At 36.6% G+C, this 24617-nt stretch overlaps 1 protein-coding gene across 1 annotated transcript in view; it reads right to left on the reverse strand.

Annotated features, from left to right (window-relative positions):
- Positions 1-8287: 8287 nt before the first annotated feature.
- The window catches only part of LOC123552745 (signal transducer and activator of transcription 3.1-like), a 36367-nt gene continuing 20037 nt past the window's right edge, over positions 8288-24617 (reverse strand). Inside the window, exons 13-18 of the mRNA XM_053525137.1 lie at positions 21630-21814; positions 20881-21057; positions 20382-20472; positions 14443-14501; positions 9942-11124; positions 8288-8897 (exon numbers count right to left, since the gene is read on the reverse strand). Coding sequence (XP_053381112.1) covers positions 8825-8897; positions 9942-11124; positions 14443-14501; positions 20382-20472; positions 20881-21057; positions 21630-21814 — 1768 coding nt within the window. The 3' untranslated portion in view covers positions 8288-8824. The remainder of the gene's footprint in view (positions 8898-9941; positions 11125-14442; positions 14502-20381; positions 20473-20880; positions 21058-21629; positions 21815-24617) is intronic.

Consider the following 24617-nt stretch of genomic DNA (forward strand, 5'->3'; position numbering starts at 1 on the left):
TCTTAAATTATAACAAATAACAATATATGCATCAGGACATCACAACAACTCTGCAAATCTATTTTAGAATATTCAAGTGATGTCTATTGAAAGTTAAACTCGTTCGTTCTTTAATATCGTTTTCATAAGAACGTCTGTAGAAAATTCCGAACTACTGAAACAATGATGGTTATTGTAGACCTATCGTAAAATTGACTGACGTAATCATTTCAGGGGTCGAACGTAAAGTGTTGCCGTTGGGGTCTTTATGTGAGGAGTTGTTGTTGTGGGAGTCATGTGAGGAGTTGTTGTTGTGGGAGTCAAGATGGCGGAAAATATAGTGTTTCTTTGTGGAGAATTTTCTGAAAACTTTGTAAGTGTAACTTTATTTGCAGTTTTCACTTAATTTCAATATAGCCAGTCCAGAGAGCTATGTTTTGGCTTTAATCGGCATCAATCGTTGGCTAAATAGATTTAAAACAAAAAAGTTATTGAAGGCACCAGTTGGCTGATTGGGGTAATATTCTGAAAGACCTTCACTTTTTAGCTCGACTATTCATAGAATAGTAGAGCTATTGGACTCGCCCATGCGTCGGCGTCGGCGTCGGCGTGTGCGTCCGCGTCCCGATTTGGTTAAGTTTTGTATGTAAGCTGGTATCTCAGCAACCACATGTGGGAATGGATTGAAACTTCACACACTTATTCACTGTGATAAACTGACTTACACTGCACAGGTCCCATAACTCTATTTTGCTTTTTTACAAAATTATGCCCCTTGTTTGACTTACAAATTTTTGGTTAAGGTTTTGTATGTAAGCTGGTATCTCAGTACTCACTAATTGGAATGGATTGAAACTTCACACACTTGTTCACTGTCATGATCTGACATGCACAAAGCAGGTTCCATAACTCTATTTTGCTTTTTTACAAAATTATGCCCCTTTTTTGACTTAGAATTATTTGGTTAAGGTTTTGTATGTAAGCTGGTATCTCAGTATCCACTAATGGGAAAGGATTGAAACTTCACAAACTTGTTCACTGTCATGATATGACATGCAGTGCAAAGGGTCAATAACTCAACTTTGCATTTTACAAAATTATGCACCTTTTTAAACTTAGGAGTTTTGGGTTAAATTCTTATATGTAAGCTGGTATCTCAGTACCCTCTAATGGGAATGGATTGAAACTTCACACACTTGTCCACTGTCATGAGCTGATAAGCACTATGCAGGTTCCATAACCCTATTTTGCTTTTTTTAAATTATGCCCCTTTTTCGACTTTCGTATTCATTCAATCGACAAGGCTGTTGAATAGTCGAGCGTTGCTGTCCTCCGACAGCTCTTGTTTTCTCAGTTTTAACGTATCTAAACCCTACTCAGGCCTTTATGTTGTTAACTATGATTGATCACTTGCTCATTAAGAAAGTCATCTAATTTCCACGCTCATAAAAACATTTATCTGTGATAAATTTCATTTGATGCATGTTATGTCTTTGTGACCATATTTTGTTGTGGGTAAACATTGATGGAAAGGTCCTGGGTTCAGGTCTAGCTAGAATGAGTGTGGGTTTCACTGAAAAGCGTAAGCTGATTCAAAAAATTAAATGGATACTAAAGAGAGGAATATTTCAAAACATGTCCCAATCAGCCAATTTGAGGTGGGGATAAAACGTTTTCTTATGAATGATGCTCAAGTAAAGTTTAACTTTAAAGGATTAAGTCTATATTTAGAGCAAAATGACAACATATAACTTCTTAAAAATGAAAATGTGTAATGTACGGGAGTCAGAGTATGTTGCTGTCCAATGTTCTCTTTTAAAAGAGCTCACAGTACGTGGATTTCGCTCTCCTAAATCCAAATTGGCTGCAGACAAATTGACATTTGAACAGTAATTGCAGTGTAGTACAGCAAAGCGTAACTCTAATAAATATGACATTAAAATCATTTTTATGAGATTTTATTTTGTCATACTGCTCAAAATAAACACTTGTTCCTTAAAAGCGAATGTGTTTATATCCTGTCTCCTAGTGTAAGATGGCTTAATTACAAATCAGTCCAGAATGGGAAAATGTGTCAAAAATAATTATTTTAAGGTCAGCTGTCAGAACTTACATTAAAAACTTCTTTTAAACCCTTAAAAAATTGATAAAACATGCCAGGTACCAGTGTGTCAGCTTTGGTTCAGCAGTACACAGCGAATATGGTATTTCTCACAATTCGAGGGGTCAGGGCGAAAGTAATCCAAGTGAATATAAATAAAGAAACTACGGAATTCCGTTAGGGCCATCGCCTTTGAATGTGTTGATCTGAAACGCGATACTCGATAGTACGATGATGAAAACGTGAAATTACTGAACTACGATATCGAAAACGCGACAACACGATGATGATAACGCGATATTACGATAACGAAAACGCGATAACACGATAGTACGATGATGATAATGCGATATACTATCGCGTTTTCACCATCTAACTGTCGCGTTTTCACCATCGTACTATCGCGTTTCGTTACCGTAGTATCGTGATTTCGCAATTTCATTATCGTACTGTCGTGTTATCACCATCGTACTATCGCGTTATCATTATCGTACTGTCGCGTTATCATCATCGTACTGTCGCGTTATCACCATCGGAATGTTGCGTTATCATCATCGCACCATCGCCTTCCGGTGCGCATGTGCATACTCAAAATTAGAAGACTAGAAGTTATGCTTTTAGAACTACAGCTCCGCTCTCGCAATAGGCAGGTTCAAACGCAGGTCCTCGTGTGCGAAAATCATGATTTGTATTGATGATCCTACTATAGCTACAGCTGCTAGTTAGCCAAAAGCAATATATCCTATTGCTTGTATTGTTATGTCTGTATGTATGTGTATGATTGTATCTTGTGTAACATCTGCAATAAAATATTCTTAAACTAAAAGCAATATAATCAACCATTCATTTTGTATGCCTTTTCAGCTTTCGTCAACTTAAGAAACATTTACAGAAAATGAATTTAAGAAGGCGAAGCGTATGTGATGTCGAACATGTTCAAAATGCTATGCAGATATATTTTGACTGCATTTCTCATTCCTGTAAAATCATAAACAAAATTTCTGAGTAAAGGGGCGTTAACTCTGTCACTTTTGGTTGTAAACTGCTTTACTTTTTATTTTGACATGTGAAAAATCGAAAATGAAATGCTATCTACTTTTGCAGAAAATTGCCAGACTTTGATGCATTAAAATGAAAATATTTGTCATGCAAATTCAGTGTAGTTATGCATCTTATGGAATTCAACATCGATAACTTGAGCTTTACAAGACATGCATTTACTTCAATTTTCAGTGTAGAAATAAAAGCCACCATATTTTTGAAAATATTCACCATGTTTGTGAAAATATTCATGTAAAAAAAACCTCACTCAGTAACAAGGCCAATCATTGTACAATATGACATTCCCTTTTCTTGTTATTAATATTTTACTATATAGAAAATTCAAAGCGATTGACCTGCAGAGTTTTTGCCAGATCACATATCTGGTTTTAGCTGAAAAACGTTATACAACCTGTGAACAAGCAATAGAAATCATTCTGAATTTTATCAGTGCTTAAATAACAAGATAAATAGAAACCAAAACACTGGTTGGGAAATTCATCTTTGCGCATGGGCACCGGAAGGCGATAGTACAATGATGATAACGCGATAGTACGATGGTGATAACGCGACAGTACGATAATGATAATGCAAAAGTACGATGGTGATAATGCTAGTACGATGGTGATAACGCTACACTACGCTGGTGATAACGTGATACTACGATAACGAAAACGCGATAATGCGATGGTGAAAACGCGACAGTACGATAATGAAAATGCGATACAGTTCATCGCATTATCATTATCGTACTATCGCATTTTCGTTATCGTAGTATCGCGTAATCATCATCGTGTTGTCGCGTTTTCGTTATCGGAGTATCGTGATTTCGCGTTTTCATCATCGTACTATCGAGTATCGCGTTTCAGATCAACACATTTAAAGGCGATGGACCTAACGGAATTCCGTAAGAAACAGGTAGAACATTTTTGATATCGCTCCTCGATATGTTATTCACAGTGTATAGTAGTACGCCCAACCGGAAGTCGCCAAAAACTAGGCGTTCAGAAATCAAAACACAAATTTTTACTGTCGCGGATGGCTTGGATTTTCATTGTTTATTTCGTTAATATCGCATAAAGTAAGTGTATTTTTAATCTACGTATTGTTTAAGAGCTACTGTTTACGTAGATACCAAACACGTCTATTAAAACTCTTAATATACTTCATTTCAAGTCAAATCACGTGTGGGTATTTGTTCGATTTTGTAATGAAACTATCAATTCTTTGAAATACATGTATCTTGAGCTTTTGCAAAGAATTGAAACCTTTGCTACTTCGTAGATAAATATCTTACGCATCGATAAATACTAGCATGGCTCTATGGTAACGAATGCGTTTTTAGGAAAATGTGTTTTTCTGAGACATATATGCCGATTACACTGTCCCACTAGTCGATACATTACTGGCCCACTAATCGCAATTTCTAAAATCCGGACTGAACGCTTAGTCGAAAAACTGTACGCCTATTCAAAACTTCTTTTCAATCATATATTTCAATAATTTGACTTTGTTTTATGACAACCGACAGTTAAAAAGTAATAGTTATAATTTCTTTCGTTTTCGTAACAGTCACGGACCGGTTTATATGTTATTTCTGCAGTTTCGAATCCACTTTTCGTAAAGGTTAGTGTTTATTTTGAACCCGGAAGAAGGCTGATGTAGCCGAAACGTTGATTAAAAATAAAGTGACTTGTTTTTAAAAAGTTTTTGTAGTTTTGACTACTTTTAATACTTATGTTTATTAGTAAGTAATTATCAAATTAATTTAGTCTAGCACGGCTCAGCCGCGCGACTAATTCAATTTGGTAAATGCGTACTAATAAACTCTAACCTGCATAGTGTTTGAAATTATGTTTTGTTATAATGACTAGATTCTTTACACATAAATCACTAACGCATCATTCATATAATCGTTACGTGGCACAACTCAGTGTTTGATCCATTTCCGGCATCTCAGAGACTTGTTCGGACTTTACCTCGGGAACTTTATCATCATTCACAGAAGAAACAGCTGCATGCCGTCAGCGCGGTTATTGGTAATTTCTGTTTATTTTAATATCCGTCTCCAAATCACCGCTGATATCAGTCAAAATCAAGCAGACCGAAGCTATTATCCAATTCTTTTTCGTTTGCATTAATAATTATTGCAGTAATCGCTACAGAATAAGCGGAAAATGACCTGGCTCCTAACGTTTACATCAGTTGTTCTACACGTATAACCAACCACACCGTCTTGGAAGATAGATGAGCGGACTCGTTTTGGACACTGATTGTACAAAGTTTTCATGTAGACAACGCGTTTGTCTGTTGGCGGAGCTTAAATTCAAAAAATTATTTCAAGTACTTCGCCTTGGGTATTTGGATATAATGGGAAGTCCCTGCATAAAAAGGCTTTGTTTGCACAATGTTTACGTGAAGTTACAGTAAGGTATAAGCAAAAGTAAAAAAAAAAGATATGACAGAAAAAAGGTTGCCGAAAAACTTCATTTAACCGAAGCCTGAGCGAGTAGAATAGCACCGCTATTCCCCGAATAATCGAGCTAAAAATTCAAAGGAAAGAAAACAAAGTGTCCTGTCAAGCTGAACGGAATAAATATATATTTTTCTCGTATGTTAACGGAAACTCGTGTACAGATTCTATTTCTTGTCCAAGACAAGGACATCGTTGGTGAAACAGACCAATAAATACTCTTTCACTGTCGCAAGTAAAATACAATAAAAATTTATATTTATAAATTCAGTAAGTACAGTGTATAGAGCCTACAAGCCCAAACACTTCGTAATGTCTTTATTGAATAGGCGTACAGTGTTTTGGCGAATAGTGGTACAGTTATATATAAAGTTTTGCGACTAGGCGGTCAGTGCATAATTCAGATGCATGTTGAATTAAACAATATTTAAACTGTTCAGGATTGTAAATTCATATTTGTAGGTATAAACTCATTTGCATGGATTTATAATTTAACATTCAGAAGCGGTTCTGACAAGTATTTCACTCGCAGTTCCTAAATAATGGGCATTTTTAGCCTGAATGCATCGTCTTTTGCTTTGACTTGCTGGGTTTTGGGTGAAAATACGTTTTAATTTCATGTGTTTGTCTCTATTTAACGGCAGTTTGTTGCAGAGACATTTATCATACACTGAAAAATATATACAACAAGAATATTTATTTCAAATAGCCACAGAAAAACATAAAAATACTCACTACCCGATAGCTTCCAAAAATTTGAAAAACGAAAGTGAACGCCTAGTTATTAGCGACTTTCGTTTGGGCGTACAGAGAGTCTATACACTGTGTTATTGTCGATTAATCTGGAAGTTATGACAAAAGTCTACGTTTTTAACAACCGAAATACTTCGTTCAAGTGATCGGTCAATTTGCATAGAAAAAGGACAGTAGGTTCGCTCTCTTATAGTTAAAATAGGCTATCTGTAACTTATCTATAATAAAACTATCTCAGATCTACATGCAGATCTGCTGCATATTTTTTCACATGCGTGTAGGTCTACTACAATTTCATATGAAATTTATCTAAAAAAACAACAAGGTTTAAGTTCACTGTATTTACTTCAAATATACACTAAAATGCCTCATTTGCCGGTCTCACTTAAACAAATCCCGGGGGAGGATGCCCATGTACCCCACTACACCACCCTGCGTACTATGAATAAGGTCCTAGCTACGCGCCCGAGTCATTATTAAATGTATCGTGAATTTAGCAGTTTCAGATTTGGTACGATTGTAACAGATAAATTAGTATTCAAAATGATAGAAATGAGTGCATGTCTTTGTTGAGTAATGGCGCTTTTTAACATCCATTATATATACTTGTGAAACTTTCCAACTACTAAATTTTTTTTTAGTAGACACTTTCACATTTCAACTAGTATATCTTGAATAATATATTCAGTCATAATGGTATTTGAAATAATAATGACAAACAAGTGATCGATCAAGGACAGTAGATTTGTTTCTAATTTAGAGTGTATGTTAAATAAATCCATTAAACAATTGCAGATGTGCTACATATTTCATACAAGCACGAAAGTTGCGGCAAGATGCAGCAAAAGGAAAATCCGTGCCAAGCAAAGCAGTGTACGTAGTACTGTTAGAACAGGAGATGATATAATGATACTGGTGTCTTTGTTATAGACTCTAGGCAAACAGACAGTCTGATGGGGTTTCATGAATGTTGGAGAAAAACATAGCCTTTGTAGTGTGAGTAGGATTTTTATTGTTGTATTTAGTGACCTAATTATTGACTGATCATGACCCATATGCGAAATTGACCTATAACTTCAAAGTATAAGAATGAAATGTATTGCATACACAAGGTTGTGCTTAAATTCAGACTTACGTAGTTGTTCAGCCGAAATGACTGAGTTTCAAACTTAGCTCAGATGTTATCAAGACCATTATTCTGATAAATGTCTAATCAGGAATGTGGGCTCTATATGATATACTTTCGAGTTAAACGATTAGGAAGGACTAAGATGTACAATGAATGAAACACAACAAACATCATTTTATTCCGCCTAGGGGTTTAAAATGAACAAGAAAATTATAACCCAAGTGTTATGTGTTGACGATTACGTTGGTGTATTTACTTGGAGGGTATCGTTGTTGTTGTTGTTTTCTTCACCTCCTCCGTCGTAGGAGAACAGCTTCTGGATTCAGTGTTGTTACATTTTCTTGTCCTTTGGGATCATGGAGTCCATTCAATAAATGTGTAATAGAGCTCCGCTTAAGCCGGTGCTAGGGTGCGTAAGAGATGCTGCACATTTTATTACCGCTCATGAACAGACTCGATCAAACCGAGTCTGCTATTATTCTTTTTTGGTTGCAGTCTATGCTTCCAAAGGCTCTTTTTACAGATTCTATTTTTTCTGAATACGCAGCAATGAATATTAACTAAACAGTTCACAACTATAAACACCTTAAGGCTTTACCACTATATACAGTCATATACTGATCAACTGGTGTTTTGGAAGGACAAACAGTCGATGTTGTGCAGTCAGCCACCTCTCAAGAAAGACCATTGTTCTAATATTGCCAAAGGACAGCCTGTAAGAAACCTACATTGAGATAAAAGAGCAAGGATACTTTAAAAATGCAAGTCACCTTGGTTCAAATGCCAGTTTTTGCCTTATTGTTAGGTGATATTTGTAAAACGTTTGACTTTAATTAATTAATTATGCATATTAAACATTAGACACATAAATACTTATCTTTAAAAAATCAAAGTATAAGACTGAAAATATAAGACACTGTTTATGCTGCAGTTTCATGCTGCATAACCATGATCTTCATTGAGCTCATTAACAACTTTAATGTTTTTTTACGAGCGGTTTGGTCATCGCTGTTCTTCTTTTCGCCTATATTCCCAACGTATGGACCATTAACCGCAATACTAGTTTGTATATTCAGACGTCAAAGTTCTCGATCCAAAACTGGTCCGCTCTCGACATACAATCTAGACATAAAATCATGATCGTCCAAGACAATACACTGCAGGTACTTCTTTAAAAATATCGACTTTTCGTGCGCTGAAGCAAGTAATGATTGGAATGTCTAATTGGTCACATAATATCCTTCTAAAATTTCCACGAAAATGAATAAAAAAGATTAAAGTTATTTTCAGTTTTTTACAAATGGGAATACATCCTTGAAAACACTATGTCTTTCACATTTTGATTACGTTACTTTGTCTCTAATTCATCAAGGAGCATGTCAAAATCTTGTAGGTCTGGAATTGTGTCATCATTCAGAAGGCTGAAATGCAAAGAAAGAAAATAATTAACAAAATGTGATAGATCACAGATCAATATTCCATTATCAAAGATTCTAATGACGTTCAATTTCTGTTACAATCTGAACAGATGAGCAATCAGGAAGTGTGAACTATTAAGTAAGTTCTGTTTTATATTTTTACAATTTGTTTTAAAATCATTCAGTTTGCAATGACTAACATAATGTGAATTCGACCAAATCGGCAGATTCGTTGGGACATGATTGGAAATTTTGCAGATAAATTTTTACATGACCCGATTTGCTATCGTACTAATTCGTGTATTATTGTCCAACAATTTGTACGTCACATTACGTCATAGCGTCTTAATTGCGCGCTGGAAAAGGAATCCACATAAAACAGGCAAATATTTGGTGGATGTCGTCAAGTAATCCTTGATAACATGTAAGAATTAAAACAAAATATCTAAAAAAGTGATATACTCTTGAATAAAATCATTACTGTTTAGATGCGTATTATTAGATAATAGTACGCATCTAAACGACAATGATTTTATTCAAAAGGATATCACTGTTTGCTATTTACAGTTTGATTCTAACACGTTATAAAGGATTATTATGCACATCCTTGATGACATGCACAAAACGTTTGCCTATTTATGCGGATTCTTTTTAGAGCGCGCCACTATGCATACTCATGATAAAATGCTATAAAACATGCGTTTATTCAGCGACAAATCTCTGTTTGGGAAATACCTAGGAAAGTATTATATATTGGGCGGAGTGTGATTTACTGTCGTGGACTGACAATAAGTAGGTAATCCATACATAGATTATCTTTTTTGTAGCATAATGCAGATTTCACAATAAACATAAGACATGTATTTTAACATCAACTTCCTCAATGTTCCTACTTTTGACATTCCATTCAAAGGAGCTTTCGAATCTAACACCTACAAAACACACACATGCGCGAGCACACATAACATGACACACTACACATGTAAGGAATGTTTCCTATTAATAATTTCAATTAATATCAACAAATACTGAATAAGAAAATCATACTCAGCGTTTAGTAATCCGTCCAAGCTGTTCTCATGTTCAGCGAATGTGGTAGCATTTTCCATACAAAGTTCTGCATTTTGATGAAATGGCGAATCTGCCTCGATGTCAGCAATTTCCTCTCCAAATTCAACAGCAATTGTAACAGGCATACCTGTTTCAACTTCATCATTTTCAATTTGGGTCCAAAGTAAAACCTGTCTAAACTGATCTGGCTTTAAAGTCTGCTTTAATTCACTTAAAGTTGACGGTGACAACTTCGAGTATGCCTCTAAGCAACTAAATGCAAGTGGAACTTGTTGATTTTGTGGAGCATGTACTTTAGAAGCCCCACAGTTATCAACTTCTTGAAAGGTCTGCCCATCAACTTGATTAGGAACCTGGCTCAACAAGTCTCTTCCTATTGACATGACGAAATTACTCACTACTACAGTGGCATTATCTTTTGAAACTGCTGATCCACCTGCACCAACTACCGATGTAGCAGTATCAACCAATGCCTGTTTATCTCTCCCATCATGCGTACTGGTTCCTCCCAGTGATAAAATTAAATCATTTACGGACTGAGATTCTTCTTTAGAGGATGCTCCTCCTACTGTCATATTTCCATCGTGAACTGCCATGCCTGTTCTCTCATTCGAAACATAAACTTCTCCTACAGCTGCACTGTCTCCTCCCATTTTCGAAGATTTGTCCAGCGAACCCAAAATGCTGTCAAGCTTTTGATTTGATGCTATTTCAACAGCGGGAGTGTCCAAGAAAAGGATTTGTTCCCTAGGACTGCTGTCGAATTGTGAAGTTTTGTCCAGATTCTTTTGGTAAGCGTTTTTCTTACAAAACTTTTTCCGGTAACAGAAATTATTACTGGACGGTTCAAGAACATCCATGTCTTCAACTACTGTTGGTAGCAAAGGCCTATCAGGCGAATCTGGTACAACTGCGTCTTGATTTAATTCTTTCGTGAAATGCCCCTGAAAAGTATGATTGGGCACAGACTGTGTTGGACTTTGGTCTAAATATCCTAGATGTTCTGGGCTTTGCTCATCACATGTGTTCTGCACTAAATTTAATGGGCTGTGGTTTTGCGTAGAAACATCAGAAGAAATGTCTGTCTGACCGTTTATTGACACCTCATCAGATTTCACCATTCCATCACTTCTTCTAGATTTCTTTACTATTCTGGGTTCTGCAACGGAAATGATATGACGTAATTGTCACGAGTTCAAATTAAATCTAATATGGTAACGATAGTCATGTCGATGCAATTCTTAAAATAACTGTAACACAAAAATTCACTTAACATGCTTACGAAATGGACAAAAAGATGTGAACATGCCGCGAACATGCAACGAACATACCTATTCACAGGAAGACCAATGATCGCGGCATTAAATCGCAAGAAGATCTTTTAGTAAACTGTTCATGAAGAGCTTTGATAAGAGCAGGTAATCGTAGATCAATTAATTTGTAACAATATCTGTAAGGTCACAGTCTGAGTCTGATAAGTTAATTACAACCAGATATTTTGGACATGTTTAGAAGGAAATCTGTATGCATTACAGACATTTTTCAAAGGTGAATGGTGATTCTTAGAGGATGATGGGAATATATTCTTATTTGTTGTAAGTCAGAAAATTTATGTTTAATATCTATTCTCATATGTCTGAATAAATATGAGAAATTTTGAAAATTAAACAGATGCTTAAAACTTTTGCAGAGCTGAATCAGATTATCTAAAAGGAAATATAAAAATGAGAATTTTAGCTTAATTTATAAGTTTGATAATCAAGATATAAAAGTAAAATTATGACAGATTTGTAGTCATACATATAATTTATAAGCAGTGTGAAGAAACAAGAGGGCCATGATGACCCTATATCGCTCACCTGTGTTAAGTTGTTTGCTTGAACAAATTTCTTGCTAAAGCTTCAAAAACAAGAAAGTAGGTCAGTAGGTCATATTCATGGTCACTGAAAGTCAGTTTTAAGATTGGTGTGCAAAACTGTACATGTCATCCAAATTTCAAGGCTGTATCTTAAAAAACAAGACAGTAGGTCAGTAGGTCAAGGTCACAGTCGGGTGACCCCTTATCACTTGGGGTCATCCGGAAAATGTAATTAAACAGTCTAGGAAATATGATCTGATAATTTTTGAAGTATTTTTCCTATATAACTCATATATCAAGTGACCCCTGGGGCGGGATCTCTTTTCACCCAAGCGGCATAATTCGAACAATCTTGTTAGAGATCAACTAGGCAATGATACATACAAAATATCAAAGGCATAGGCCTTGAACTTTCAGACAAGAAGATTTTTAAAGTTTTTCCTATATAAGTCCTATATTCCTATATAAAACTTGGGACACCCAAGGCAGGGCCTCTTGCACCCCATGGGGCATAATTTGAACAATTTTGGTAGTAGATCACTAGGCAATGCAACATACCAAATATCAAAAGCATAGGCCTTGCAGTTTCAGGCAAGAAGATTTTTAAATTTTTTCCTATGTAACTGTCTATGTAAAACTTGGAAGTCCCTGGGTGGGGCCTCTTTTCAACTCGGAGGCATAATTTGAATAATCTTGGTAGAGGACCACAAGGAAATGCAACAAACCTATGCCTTGCAATTTCAGACAAGAAGATTTTTAAACTTTTTTCCTATATAATTATATCTATGTAAAACTAGAGACCCCCGTGGCAGGGCCTCTTTTCACCCAAGGGTAATAATTTGAACAAACTTGGTAGAGAACAACAAGGCAATGCTACATACCAAATATCAAAAGCCTAGGTCTTGTGGTTTCAGACAAGAAGATTTTTAAAGTTTTTTTCCTATACAAGTCTATATAAACCATGTGACCCCGCTGGGCGGGGCCATATTTCACCCTAGGAGATCATTTGAATATTCTTGGTAGAGGCCTACTAGATGATGCTACATACCAAATATCAAAGCCCTAGGCCTTATGGTTTTGGACAAGAAGATTTTTAAAGTTTTTCCCTATATAAGTCTATATAAACCATATGACCCCCACCCCCCTGGGTGGGGCCATATCTGATCCTAGGGGGATAATTTGAATAATCTTGGTAGAGGCCCATCAGATGATGCTACATACCAAATATCAAAGCCCTATGCCTTGTGGTTTTGGACAAGAAGACTTTTTTATGTTTTTCCTTTCGGTTGCCATGGCAACCAGAGTTCTGTATGGAATTCAATTCTTTGAACAATTGTTAAAGAAGACCATCTAAGGATCATCCCTGTGAAGTTTCATCAAAATTGGCTTGGTGGTTAAGGAGGAGATGTTGTTTAAAGGAAAGTGTGGACGGACGGACGGACGCCGGACGGTGAGCGATCACAACAGCTCACCCTGAGCCTTTGGCTCAGGTAAGCTAAAAACATTGGGATGAAATGAATACATGCACTGAGATACTGTTATTTAAATTACAATTAACAGTTAAAATTCATACATATTTCATCATTAAAATTAAAGTATCATGATATGAAAAAGTTCAGATCTGAATTTGTTACAGCCTCAGTGCTGAAGTTTATTCAATAAATTTATATCCCCGATTCCTATTAATTCATTTGTTTTTGCACTTTTTCTCTGCTAATTTGTGAGCAATTTCTGGCAAAGTTTTGCTTGGTAGGCAATACTAGGCATGGATTTAGTTCATGGCATGTCCGCAGCAACTAGTTCGCGGGATGATCGCAGCAACTAGGTAATGGGATGATCGGGAAGTTCACAGCTACTTGTTTGCGGGGTGTTCAAGGCAAATCCGATTTGCATGTGAAAAATGAACACCAAATGAACATCCCGCGAATATTGTATCAATTGTATCAAAAGTGTTCGCGGCATATTCGCCTGATATTCGCGGCATGATCGCAACAAGTGTTCGCGGAAAACTATAATATTTCCGTAAGGGTTATTATCCTAGAATAAGTATAATCATTCTTTTTGAGCATAGACTGATAAGAAAAGCAAATGATACTGATATTCAAGGATGTTCTAATATAACAAAAATATGTGATTTTGGCGCATAATGTTCAATTTTAGGAGATATTCATTCTGGTGAAACTAAAAACGAAATTACTTTTTGACAACATAACCAACCGGAATGTAAAATATTTTTGAGCAAATAAATCTGATGGTGACAAGTACCAGGGACGATTCCAGGATTCTGGTGTGGGAGCAGCTGGGGGAGGGGTCCTAAATTGTCTAAATGCCCCTTCGGTATACAGTACGTCAAATGGTGCAGTGTGACGTATATTTGAATAGTTTGTAAATTTTCCAAAAAAAAGCAATTTGTACATGCTGATAGCTTTTTATTTTGACTGTCGTGCGGTCCCGGCACTTCAGCAGTGATAAATACATTATATTACTAATACAGTGTTGCGAGCAAAGCGGACTAAACATTTTGACTTAAATGATGGATGTCTCAATTTTAAGCTATCAGAAGGCCCTGCCCCAACCCTGGAACTGCCCTTGAGTACTTTGATCACTAGTGTATACAACCTGATTGTAAACTGTGCTCAGCAAGTGAACTTCCAATTTCTTTAATGAGGCTGATTTCTCTAAAATAACAAATGTGATTAAACATTCACTTAATACTTCCTTACAATTGACAAAAATCAAATTTAACACTAAACAAAATAATCTTGCAACTTTCCAATGCATTACTTAACTTTCAATTCGATAACAAAATCAAATGAACATTCTTACGGCTTAGGAGCGTAACAGAAATTGAAGAGAATAGAATTTTTATAATGAGAAATCTAAAGTGCCTGTAGCAGGATTCGAACCCGTGTCGCACGGGTGGAAGGCAATTCTCTTACCACTGAGCCAAAGAGTCGACTTGCTGACGCAGTTTCAGAGATAGTGTTTTTTTTTGCAAAATAAGTGCCATTCGGCACGAGATAAAGTCCGTATCCTGGACAAGTTACGACTTTTAGCCGTAAAGGACACAGGGTGTGCTCCCACTGGTATATTTATCACAAATAAGGGGTAATAATTCAAATGTTTGCGGTCTTAAATGGGTTTAGCCTCAACAAACATTTTATATAGGGGATTCATTATTCTAGGCCATATACTTTTTGAGCTATGAGCATCACAAACAAAAAATCCACTATTCTGGCTCTTTCAAGGGCCGTAACTCTGTAATTAACGCTAAAATCTCAAGAAGAATACCAAGTGTGCAAGGTCACATCATGATAAAAACTCATGCAAGGTTTCATGAATTAACATCAAATACTTTTTTGAGCAAGGCACGTCAATAGGTGAAAATGTGCATTTTAGACTATTTCAGGGGCCAAAACTTTGGGAATAGGGGGTGAAGCCAAAAGAAAAATAGGAGGTGCGCAAATTTATATCATGATAAAGACTCATGCAAGTTTAAGTCAATTTATATCTAATACTTTTTGAGCTAGGTGCGTAACAAGGTGAAAATGTGCATTTTTGACTATTTCAGTGGCCATAACTCTGAAAACAGGGGGCAGAGCTATACGGAAAAATAAAGGTGCGCAAGTTCATATCATGATTTGATTCATGCAAGGTTTCATCAATTTATATTAAATACTTTTTGAGCTAGGTGCGTCACAAGTTGAAAATGTGCATTTTTGACTATTTCAGGGGCCATAACTCTGGAAATAGGGGGCGGAGTCAGACGAAAAATACCAGGTGCGCAAATTCATATCATGATAAAGATTCATGCAAGGTTTCATTAAATTATATCAAACCGTTTTTGAGCTAGGCGCGTCACAATCTTTTTTTTTTCGGACGGACGGACGGATGGAAAAGACCAAATCTATATGCCCCCAACACTCATAGTGGGGGCACAAAAATCTCAAATGCCTCTGTTGGGATTTTAACCCGGGTCGCACGGGTGGAAGTCCAATGCTCTGGCCACTGAGCCAAAGTGTCGACTCCCTGACACACTTGTCAGAGATTGGTTTTAAATGCGAGGCTATACGTAAGCGACCGTAACAACATATAAAACTATAAAACAAGAGGACCATAATGGTCCTAAATCGCTCACCTGTCCCCACATGACCCAGTTTTGAACCGAGTACGACGTCGTTTTTTCTATTATTTGACATAGTGACCTAGTTTTTTAGCTCATGTGACCCAGCTTTGAACCTGACCTAGATATCATCAAGATAAAAATTCTGACCAATTTTCATTGAAAAATATGGCCTCTAAAGAGGTCACAAGGTTTTTTATTATTTGACCTACTGACCTAGTTATTGATGGCACGTAACCCAGTTTCCAATTTGACCTAGATATCATCAAGGTGAACATTCTGACCAATTTTCATGAAGATCCATTCAAAAGTATGGCCTCTAGAGAGGTCACAAGGTTTTTCTATTTTTAGACCTACTGACCTAGGTTTTGACCGCAGTTGACCCAGCTTCGAACTTGACCTAGATATCATCAAGATGAACATTCAGACCAACTTTCATACAGATCCCGTGAAAAATATGGCCTCTAGAGAGGTCACAAGTTTTTTTTTATTATTTGACCTACTGACCTTGTTATTGACGTTACGTGACCCGGCTTCAAATCAGACCTAGATATCATCAAGTTGAACATTCTCACCAATTTTCATGAAGATCCATTCGAAAGTATGGCCTCCAGAGAGGTCACAAGGTTTTTCTATTTTTAGACCTACTGACCTAGTTTTTGACCACAGTTGACCCAGTTTCGAACTTGACCTAGATATCATCAAGGTGAACATTCATACCAACTTTCATACAGATCCCATGATAAATATGGCCTCTAGAGAGGTCACAAGGTTTTTATATTAAACCTACTGACCTAGTTATTAAAGGCACGTGATCCGTTTCGAATTTGACCTAGATATCATTAAGTTGAACATTCTAACCAATTTTCATGAAGATCCATTCATAAGTATGGCCTCTAGAGAGGTCACAAGGTTTTTCTATTTTTAGACCAACTGACCTAGTTTTTGACCGCAGTTAACCCAGTTTCTAATCTGACCTAGATATTATCAAAATGAACATTCAGACGAACTTTCATCCAGATCCCATAAAAATATGGCCTCTAGAGAGGTCACAATGTTTTTTTTATCATTTGACCTACTGACCTAGTTATTGACGGCACGTGACCCACTTTCGAACTTGACCTAGATATCAACAAGGTGAACATCTGACCAATTTTTATGAAGATCCATTCACAAGTATGGCCTCTAGATGGGGTCACAAGGTTTTTCTTTTTTTAGACCTACTTTTTGACCACAGTTGACCCAGTTTCAAACTTGACCTAGATATTATCAAGATGAACATTCAGACTAACTTTCATACAGATCCCATGAAAAATATGGCCTCTAGAGAGGTCACAAGGTTTTTCTATTATTTAATCTACTGACCTAGTTTTTGACGGCACGTGACCCAGTTTTGACTCTGACCTAGATATCATCAAGTTGAACACTCTGACCAATTTTTATGAAGATCTTGTGAAAAATATGGCCTCTAGAGAGGTCACAAGGTTTTTATATTATTTGACCTACTGACCTAGTTATTAAAGGCACGTGACCCAGTTTCGATCTTGATCTAGATATCAGCAAGGTGAACATTCTGATTAATTTTCATGAAGATCCATTCATAAGTATGGCCTCTACAGAGGTCACAAGGTTTTTCTATTTTTAGACCTACTGACCTAGTTGTTGACCGCAGTTAACCCGGTTTCGAACTTGACCTAGATATTATCAAGATGAACATTCAGACCAACTTTCATACAGATCCCATAAAAAATATGGCCTCTAGAGAGGTCACAATGTTTTTTTTATCATTTGACTTACTGACCTAGTTATTGACGGCACGTGACCCACTTTCAAACTTGACCTAGATATCATCAAGTTGAACATTCTGACCAATTTTTATGAAGATCCATTCACAAGTATGGCCTCTAGAGAGGTCACAAGGTTTTTCTTTTTTTAGACCTACTTTTTGACCGCACGTGACCCAGTTTCAAACTTGATCTAGATATTATCAAGATGAACATTCAGACTAACTTTCATACAGATCCCATGAAAAATATGGCCTCTAGAGAGATCACAAGGTTTTTCTATTATTTAACCTACTGACCTAGTTTTTGATGGCACGTGACCCAGTTTCGAATTTGACCTAGATATCATCAAGATGAACATTCAGACCAACTTTCATACAGATCCCGTGAAAAATATGGCCTCTAGAGAGGTCACAAGTTTTTTTTTATTATTTGACCTACTGACCTTGTTATTGACGTTACGTGACCCGGCTTCAAATCAGACCTAGATATCATCAAGTTGAACATTCTCACCAATTTTCATGAAGATCCATTCGAAAGTATGGCCTCCAGAGAGGTCACAAGGTTTTTCTATTTTTAGACCTACTGACCTAGTTTTTGACCACAGTTGACCCAGTTTCGAACTTGACCTAGATATCATCAAGGTGAACATTCATACCAACTTTCATACAGATCCCATGATAAATATGGCCTCTAGAGAGGTCACAAGGTTTTTATATTAAACCTACTGACCTAGTTATTAAAGGCACGTGATCCGTTTCGAATTTGACCTAGATATCATTAAGTTGAACATTCTAACCAATTTTCATGAAGATCCATTCATAAGTATGGCCTCTAGAGAGGTCACAAGGTTTTTCTATTTTTAGACCAACTGACCTAGTTTTTGACCGCAGTTAACCCAGTTTCTAATCTGACCTAGATATTATCAAAATGAACATTCAGACGAACTTTCATCCAGATCCCATAAAAATATGGCCTCTAGAGAGGTCACAATGTTTTTTTTATCATTTGACCTACTGACCTAGTTATTGACGGCACGTGACCCACTTTCGAACTTGACCTAGATATCAACAAGGTGAACATCTGACCAATTTTTATGAAGATCCATTCACAAGTATGGCCTCTAGATGGGGTCACAAGGTTTTTCTTTTTTTAGACCTACTTTTTGACCACAGTTGACCCAGTTTCAAACTTGACCTAGATATTATCAAGATGAACATTCAGACTAACTTTCATACAGATCCCATGAAAAATATGGCCTCTAGAGAGGTCACAAGGTTTTTCTATTATTTAATCTACTGACCTAGTTTTTGACGGCACGTGACCCAGTTTTGACTCTGACCTAGATATCATCAAGTTGAACACTCTGACCAATTTTTATGAAGATCTTGTGAAAAATATGGCCTCTAGAGAGGTCACAAGGTTTTTATATTATTTGACCTACTGACCTAGTTATTAAAGGCACGTGACCCAGTTTCGATCTTGATCTAGATATCAGCAAGGTGAACATTCTGATTAATTTTCATGAAGATCCATTCATAAGTATGGCCTCTACAGAGGTCACAAGGTTTTTCTATTTTTAGACCTACTGACCTAGTTGTTGACCGCAGTTAACCCGGTTTCGAACTTGACCTAGATATTATCAAGATGAACATTCAGACCAACTTTCATACAGATCCCATAAAAAATATGGCCTCTAGAGAGGTCACAATGTTTTTTTTATCATTTGACTTACTGACCTAGTTATTGACGGCACGTGACCCACTTTCAAACTTGACCTAGATATCATCAAGTTGAACATTCTGACCAATTTTTATGAAGATCCATTCACAAGTATGGCCTCTAGAGAGGTCACAAGGTTTTTCTTTTTTTAGACCTACTTTTTGACCGCACGTGACCCAGTTTCAAACTTGATCTAGATATTATCAAGATGAACATTCAGACTAACTTTCATACAGATCCCATGAAAAATATGGCCTCTAGAGAGATCACAAGGTTTTTCTATTATTTAACCTACTGACCTAGTTTTTGATGGCACGTGACCCAGTTTCGAATTTGACCTAGATATCATCAAGTTGAACATTGTGACCAATTTTTATGAAGATCTTGTGAAAAATATGGCCTCTAGAGAGGTCACAAGGTTTTTATCATCAAGTTGAACATTCTGACCAATTTTCATGAAGATCTTGTGAAAAATATGGCCTCTAGAGAGGTCACAAGGTTTTTCTATTTTTAGACCTACTGACCTAGTTTTTGACCACACGCGACCCAGTTTCGAACTTGACCTAGATATCATCAAGGTGAACATTCTGACCAATTTTCATAAAGACCCCATGAAAAATGTGACCTCTAGAGTGGTCACAAGCAAAAGTTTACGCACGGACGGACGCATGGACTTTGTGACAGGTGAGCTAAAAATGGAGCGCATTCAATGCATTTGTATAACAGGGATCCCCGTAGCAAGAGCAAGAGAAGTGGAGCATGGTGTGTTGCACATTACATCTATCACGAACAGACTTAATCAAACTAAGTCTGTTACATTTTTGTTAGATGTCTTACTACATTTCCAGATGATTTTCGACAGATTGTTTTATTTTTTCAAATAGTGTAAGGGACGTCGCCTTTAGTGAAATGCCTGAGAGGAACAATACCTGAACGTTTGTTGTAGATCATTAATTGTAGGTCCCACCTTAGAAGGATCCGTGTATACCTTGGCAAGCAAGGTGCTTTCCTCCTTTTTTTCTGTAAATGTAATGATCCTTATATGTTGCACATATTTTTGAAAGCATCCAGATCATGACGGTTAAATAATGATATTGTTTCTAGAATATAGAATAATAACAACTTTAAACATGATAAATGAGCAATATGATAAACCAAAATGCTTATCATTTGTATCATATTATATAATCATGACTAACTGATTTTTGTCACAGTATAAGATAATGTTCATCATTTTACAGTACTGAAACTGAATAATTTGACTAAACGCCTGTTTCTATACAATGACATATTCAATGGCGTTTTACATAATAATAACAATAACAATAATAATAACTTTATTTAAACAAACAGTCATGACCGCACCCTGGCTCCTGAGGCCATTTTACCCCTATGTACCGTATATAAAAAGGCCTCCATGCAACATACCTTCATAGTATTTATTGAAGAGTTCCTTCCTTGACTTATCACTGGGGTATAAATAACAGTAAAAGAGTTTCTTTTCATCGTCTAAAATATTGGCCAGTTTCTCTGGTGGATCAGGTAAATCTAGATTTTCTATCTTTTTTTCCGTAAGTTCCAGCTGACCTGTACTGTTCCTCTTACCTGCTCATAAAAGTGATAATGTTTCATGTTAAAATATGTATCAAAGCTGTAAAGTACACCTGAATCATAACGTGCTTAAGGTTTATCAGTATATTACCAAATCACAGGAACTTTACCAACAATCTACCTGTCCAATACATGTGTTACCGTACTGAACAACAGAAAATGGGAGATAATTAAAATACAATTCAAGCTAGATTTATGGTTCTTTCTTATGCAGGTACAATGTTTGTTTGCTGTGAACAGGCATAGAATTTCTTGCATACCGGACAGGTGTTTTCCAATGATTTTAACCATGCTGTCATATAATAATTTGTCTGGCTGTAGATACAGAATGAAATAATTAATATTCAGCTCTCGGGAAATCGTCTGTCGGGAAGTTGACAGCCTTTTTTTTACCACGAAAACAGTTACCCTTGAACTGGATTTACTAGCATTATTGTAATACCACGTTCAAACACGAGGTTCTTACATAAATGGCAAGGTAACTAACTGTCAGCTTTTGATATAAGGAACACAGTGCCCAGTAACCATGCAACATATATTACTACTGGTAAAACATTTTTTCTCACCCATTTTCTTTGTTGTATTAAGGTTTATGCAAAGCACGGATGCCTTTAGTAAACCCTCTACATTTTTTAGCCCATCTCTGTCATTGAGCTCTGTGTCAGCGAATCTCAGGATAAATGTTCCACTTCGTTCACACTGTAACAACATTCGCGCCGCATCTTTCCTTTTAACAAACCCTTTTATCAATCTAGTAAAACAATTTGTGTATTGGTTATTTATTAAAGTTTACTGCAGATTTGCTATTGAACTAGAATGTGTCTGTAGGACACAAAGTGTGCCCCCACTGGTACATTTGTCAAAAATAAGGGACAATAATTCAAATGTATGCAGTCTTAATGGGGTATAGCCTCAACAAACATTTTATGAAAAGGATTCATTATTCTAGGCCCTATACTTTTTGAGCTATGAGCATCACAAACAAAAAATCCACTATTTTGGCTATTTCAAGGGCCATAACTCTGTAATAAGAGCTAAGATTCTCAAGAAGAATGCCAAGTGTGCAAGGTCACATCACGTTAAAGACTCCAGCAAGGTTTCCTGAATTTACATCTAATACTTTTTGAGCTGGGCACATAATTAGGTGAAAAAGTGCATTTTGTTACTATTTCAGGGGCCATAACTTTAACAAGAGATCACAGAGTGATCTTGGCGCCCACCAGTGAGCAATTTTTGAGTGTTCCGATTTCAAGACTAGCTCAATGTCAAAATCAAGGTCAAATTTCATTTTGGTACACAACACTGTGCATGTGGTCCATGCATGTGGTCAATGCATGTGGTCCAAATTTGAAAGCTGTACCTTGAGAAATGTGAAAGTAGGTCACAAGATCAATTTCAAGGTCAAAGTTCATTTCAGTATACAAAACTATGCATGTGCTTCAAATTTGGAGGCTGCAGCTTGAGAAATGTGAAAGTAGGTACTAGGTAAAAGTCAATGTCAAATTTCAATTCAGAACACAAAAATATGCACGTTTGAAGCCTGTACCTTTAAAAATGTGAAAGTAGGTAACTAGGTCAATGTCAAGATCAAAGTTTTTTTCGGTACACGAAACTATGAATATGGTCAAAATGTGAAGGCTGTAGCTTGAGAAATGTGAAAGTAGGTCACTAGGTCAAATTTCATTTCGGAACATGAAACTATGCAAGTGGTCCAAATTTGAAGCCTGTACCTTCAAGAATGTGAAAGTAGGTCACTAGGTCATTCTGAAGATCAAAGTTCATTTCAGTACACAAAACTATGCATGTGGTCCAAATTTGAAGGCTGTAGCTTGAGAAATGTGAAAGTAGGTCACTAGGTCAAAATCAAGGTGAAATTTCATTTCGAAAACACAAAACTATGCATGTGGTCCAAATTTGAAGCCTGTACCTTCAAAAATGTGAAAGTAGGTCACTAGGTCAATGTCAAGGTCAAAGTTTTTTTCGGTACATGAAAATATGCATGTGGTCAAAATTTGAAGGCTGTAGCTTGAGAAATGTGAAAGTAGGTCACTAGGTCAAAATCAAGGTCAAATTTCATTTCGAAACACAAAACTATGCATGTGGTCCAAATTTGAAAGCTGTACCTTCAAAAATGTGAAAGTAGGTCACTAGGTCAATGTAAAACTCAAGTTTTTTTTTGGTACACAAAACTATGCATGTGGTCCAAATATGAAGGCTGTAGCTTGAGAAATGTGAAAGTAGGTCACTAGGTCAAAATCAATGTCAAATTTCATTTCGGAACACGAAACTATGCATGTGGTCCAAATTTGAAGCCTGTACCTTCAAAAATGTGAAAGTAGGTCACTAGGTCAATGTCAAGGTCAAAGTTTTTTCTAGGCACAAAACTATGCATGTGGTCCAAATTTGAAGGCTGTAGCTACAGAAATGTGAAAGTAGGTCGCTAGGTCAAAATCAAGGTCAACTCAAGTCAAGGTTCATCTTGCCACTCAAAATTATACAAAAGCTTTTCCCTATATAAGTCTATATTAACCATGTGACCCCCGGGGCGGGGCCATATTTGACCCTAGGGGGATAATTTGAACAAACTTGGTAGAGAACCACTAGATGATGCTACATTACAAATATCAAAGCCCTAGGCTTTGTGGTTTGGACAAGAAGATTTTCAAAGTTGTTCCCTATATAAGTCTATGTAAACCATATGACCCCCAGGGCGGGTCCATATTTGACCCTAGGGGGGTAATTTGAACAATTTTAGTAGAAGACCACTAGATGATGTCACATACAAAACATCAAAGCCCTAGGCCCTGTGGTTTTGGACAAGAGGTTTTTCAAAGTTTTTCCCTATACAAGTCTATATAAACCATGTGACCCACGGGGCGGGGCCATATTTGACCCCAGGGAAATAATTTGAATCATCTTGGTAGAGAACCACTAGATGATGCTTCATACCAAATATCAAAGCCCTAGGCTCTGTGGTTTTGGACAAGAAGATTTTCAAAGTTTTTCCCTATATAAATCTATGTAAATTATAGAAATAAACAAAGGGCCATAACTCACTCAAAAATTGTTGAACCAGTCTGATTTTCAGGGGGACACAACTAGGGTACCAATACATCATTCTGACAAAGTTTGGTCAAAATCCCCCCAGTAATTTCTGAGGAGATGCGATAACGAGAAATTGTTAACGGACGGACGGACTGACGGACCACGGACGCAGAGTGATTTGAATAGCCCACCATCTGATGATGGTGGGCTAAAAATAGGGGGTGGAGCCAGCCAAAAAATTAGAGGTGTGCAAGTTTATATCATGATAAAGATTTATGCAAGTTTTCAACCATTTATATTAAACACTTTTTGAGCTAGGTGCGTCACAAGGTGAAAATGTACATTTTGACTATTTCAGGGGCCATAACTCTAAAAATAGGGGGCGGACCCAAATGAAAAATAGGAGGAGCGCAAGTTCATATCTTGATTAAGACTCATGCAAGGTTTCATGAATCTGTATCAAATACTTTTTGAGCTAGGCGTGTCACAAGGTGAAAATGTGCATTTTT

Source organism: Mercenaria mercenaria, chromosome 15, assembly GCF_021730395.1.
Source record: "Mercenaria mercenaria strain notata chromosome 15, MADL_Memer_1, whole genome shotgun sequence".
In the NCBI taxonomy this organism is placed as follows: domain Eukaryota; kingdom Metazoa; phylum Mollusca; class Bivalvia; order Venerida; family Veneridae; genus Mercenaria; species Mercenaria mercenaria.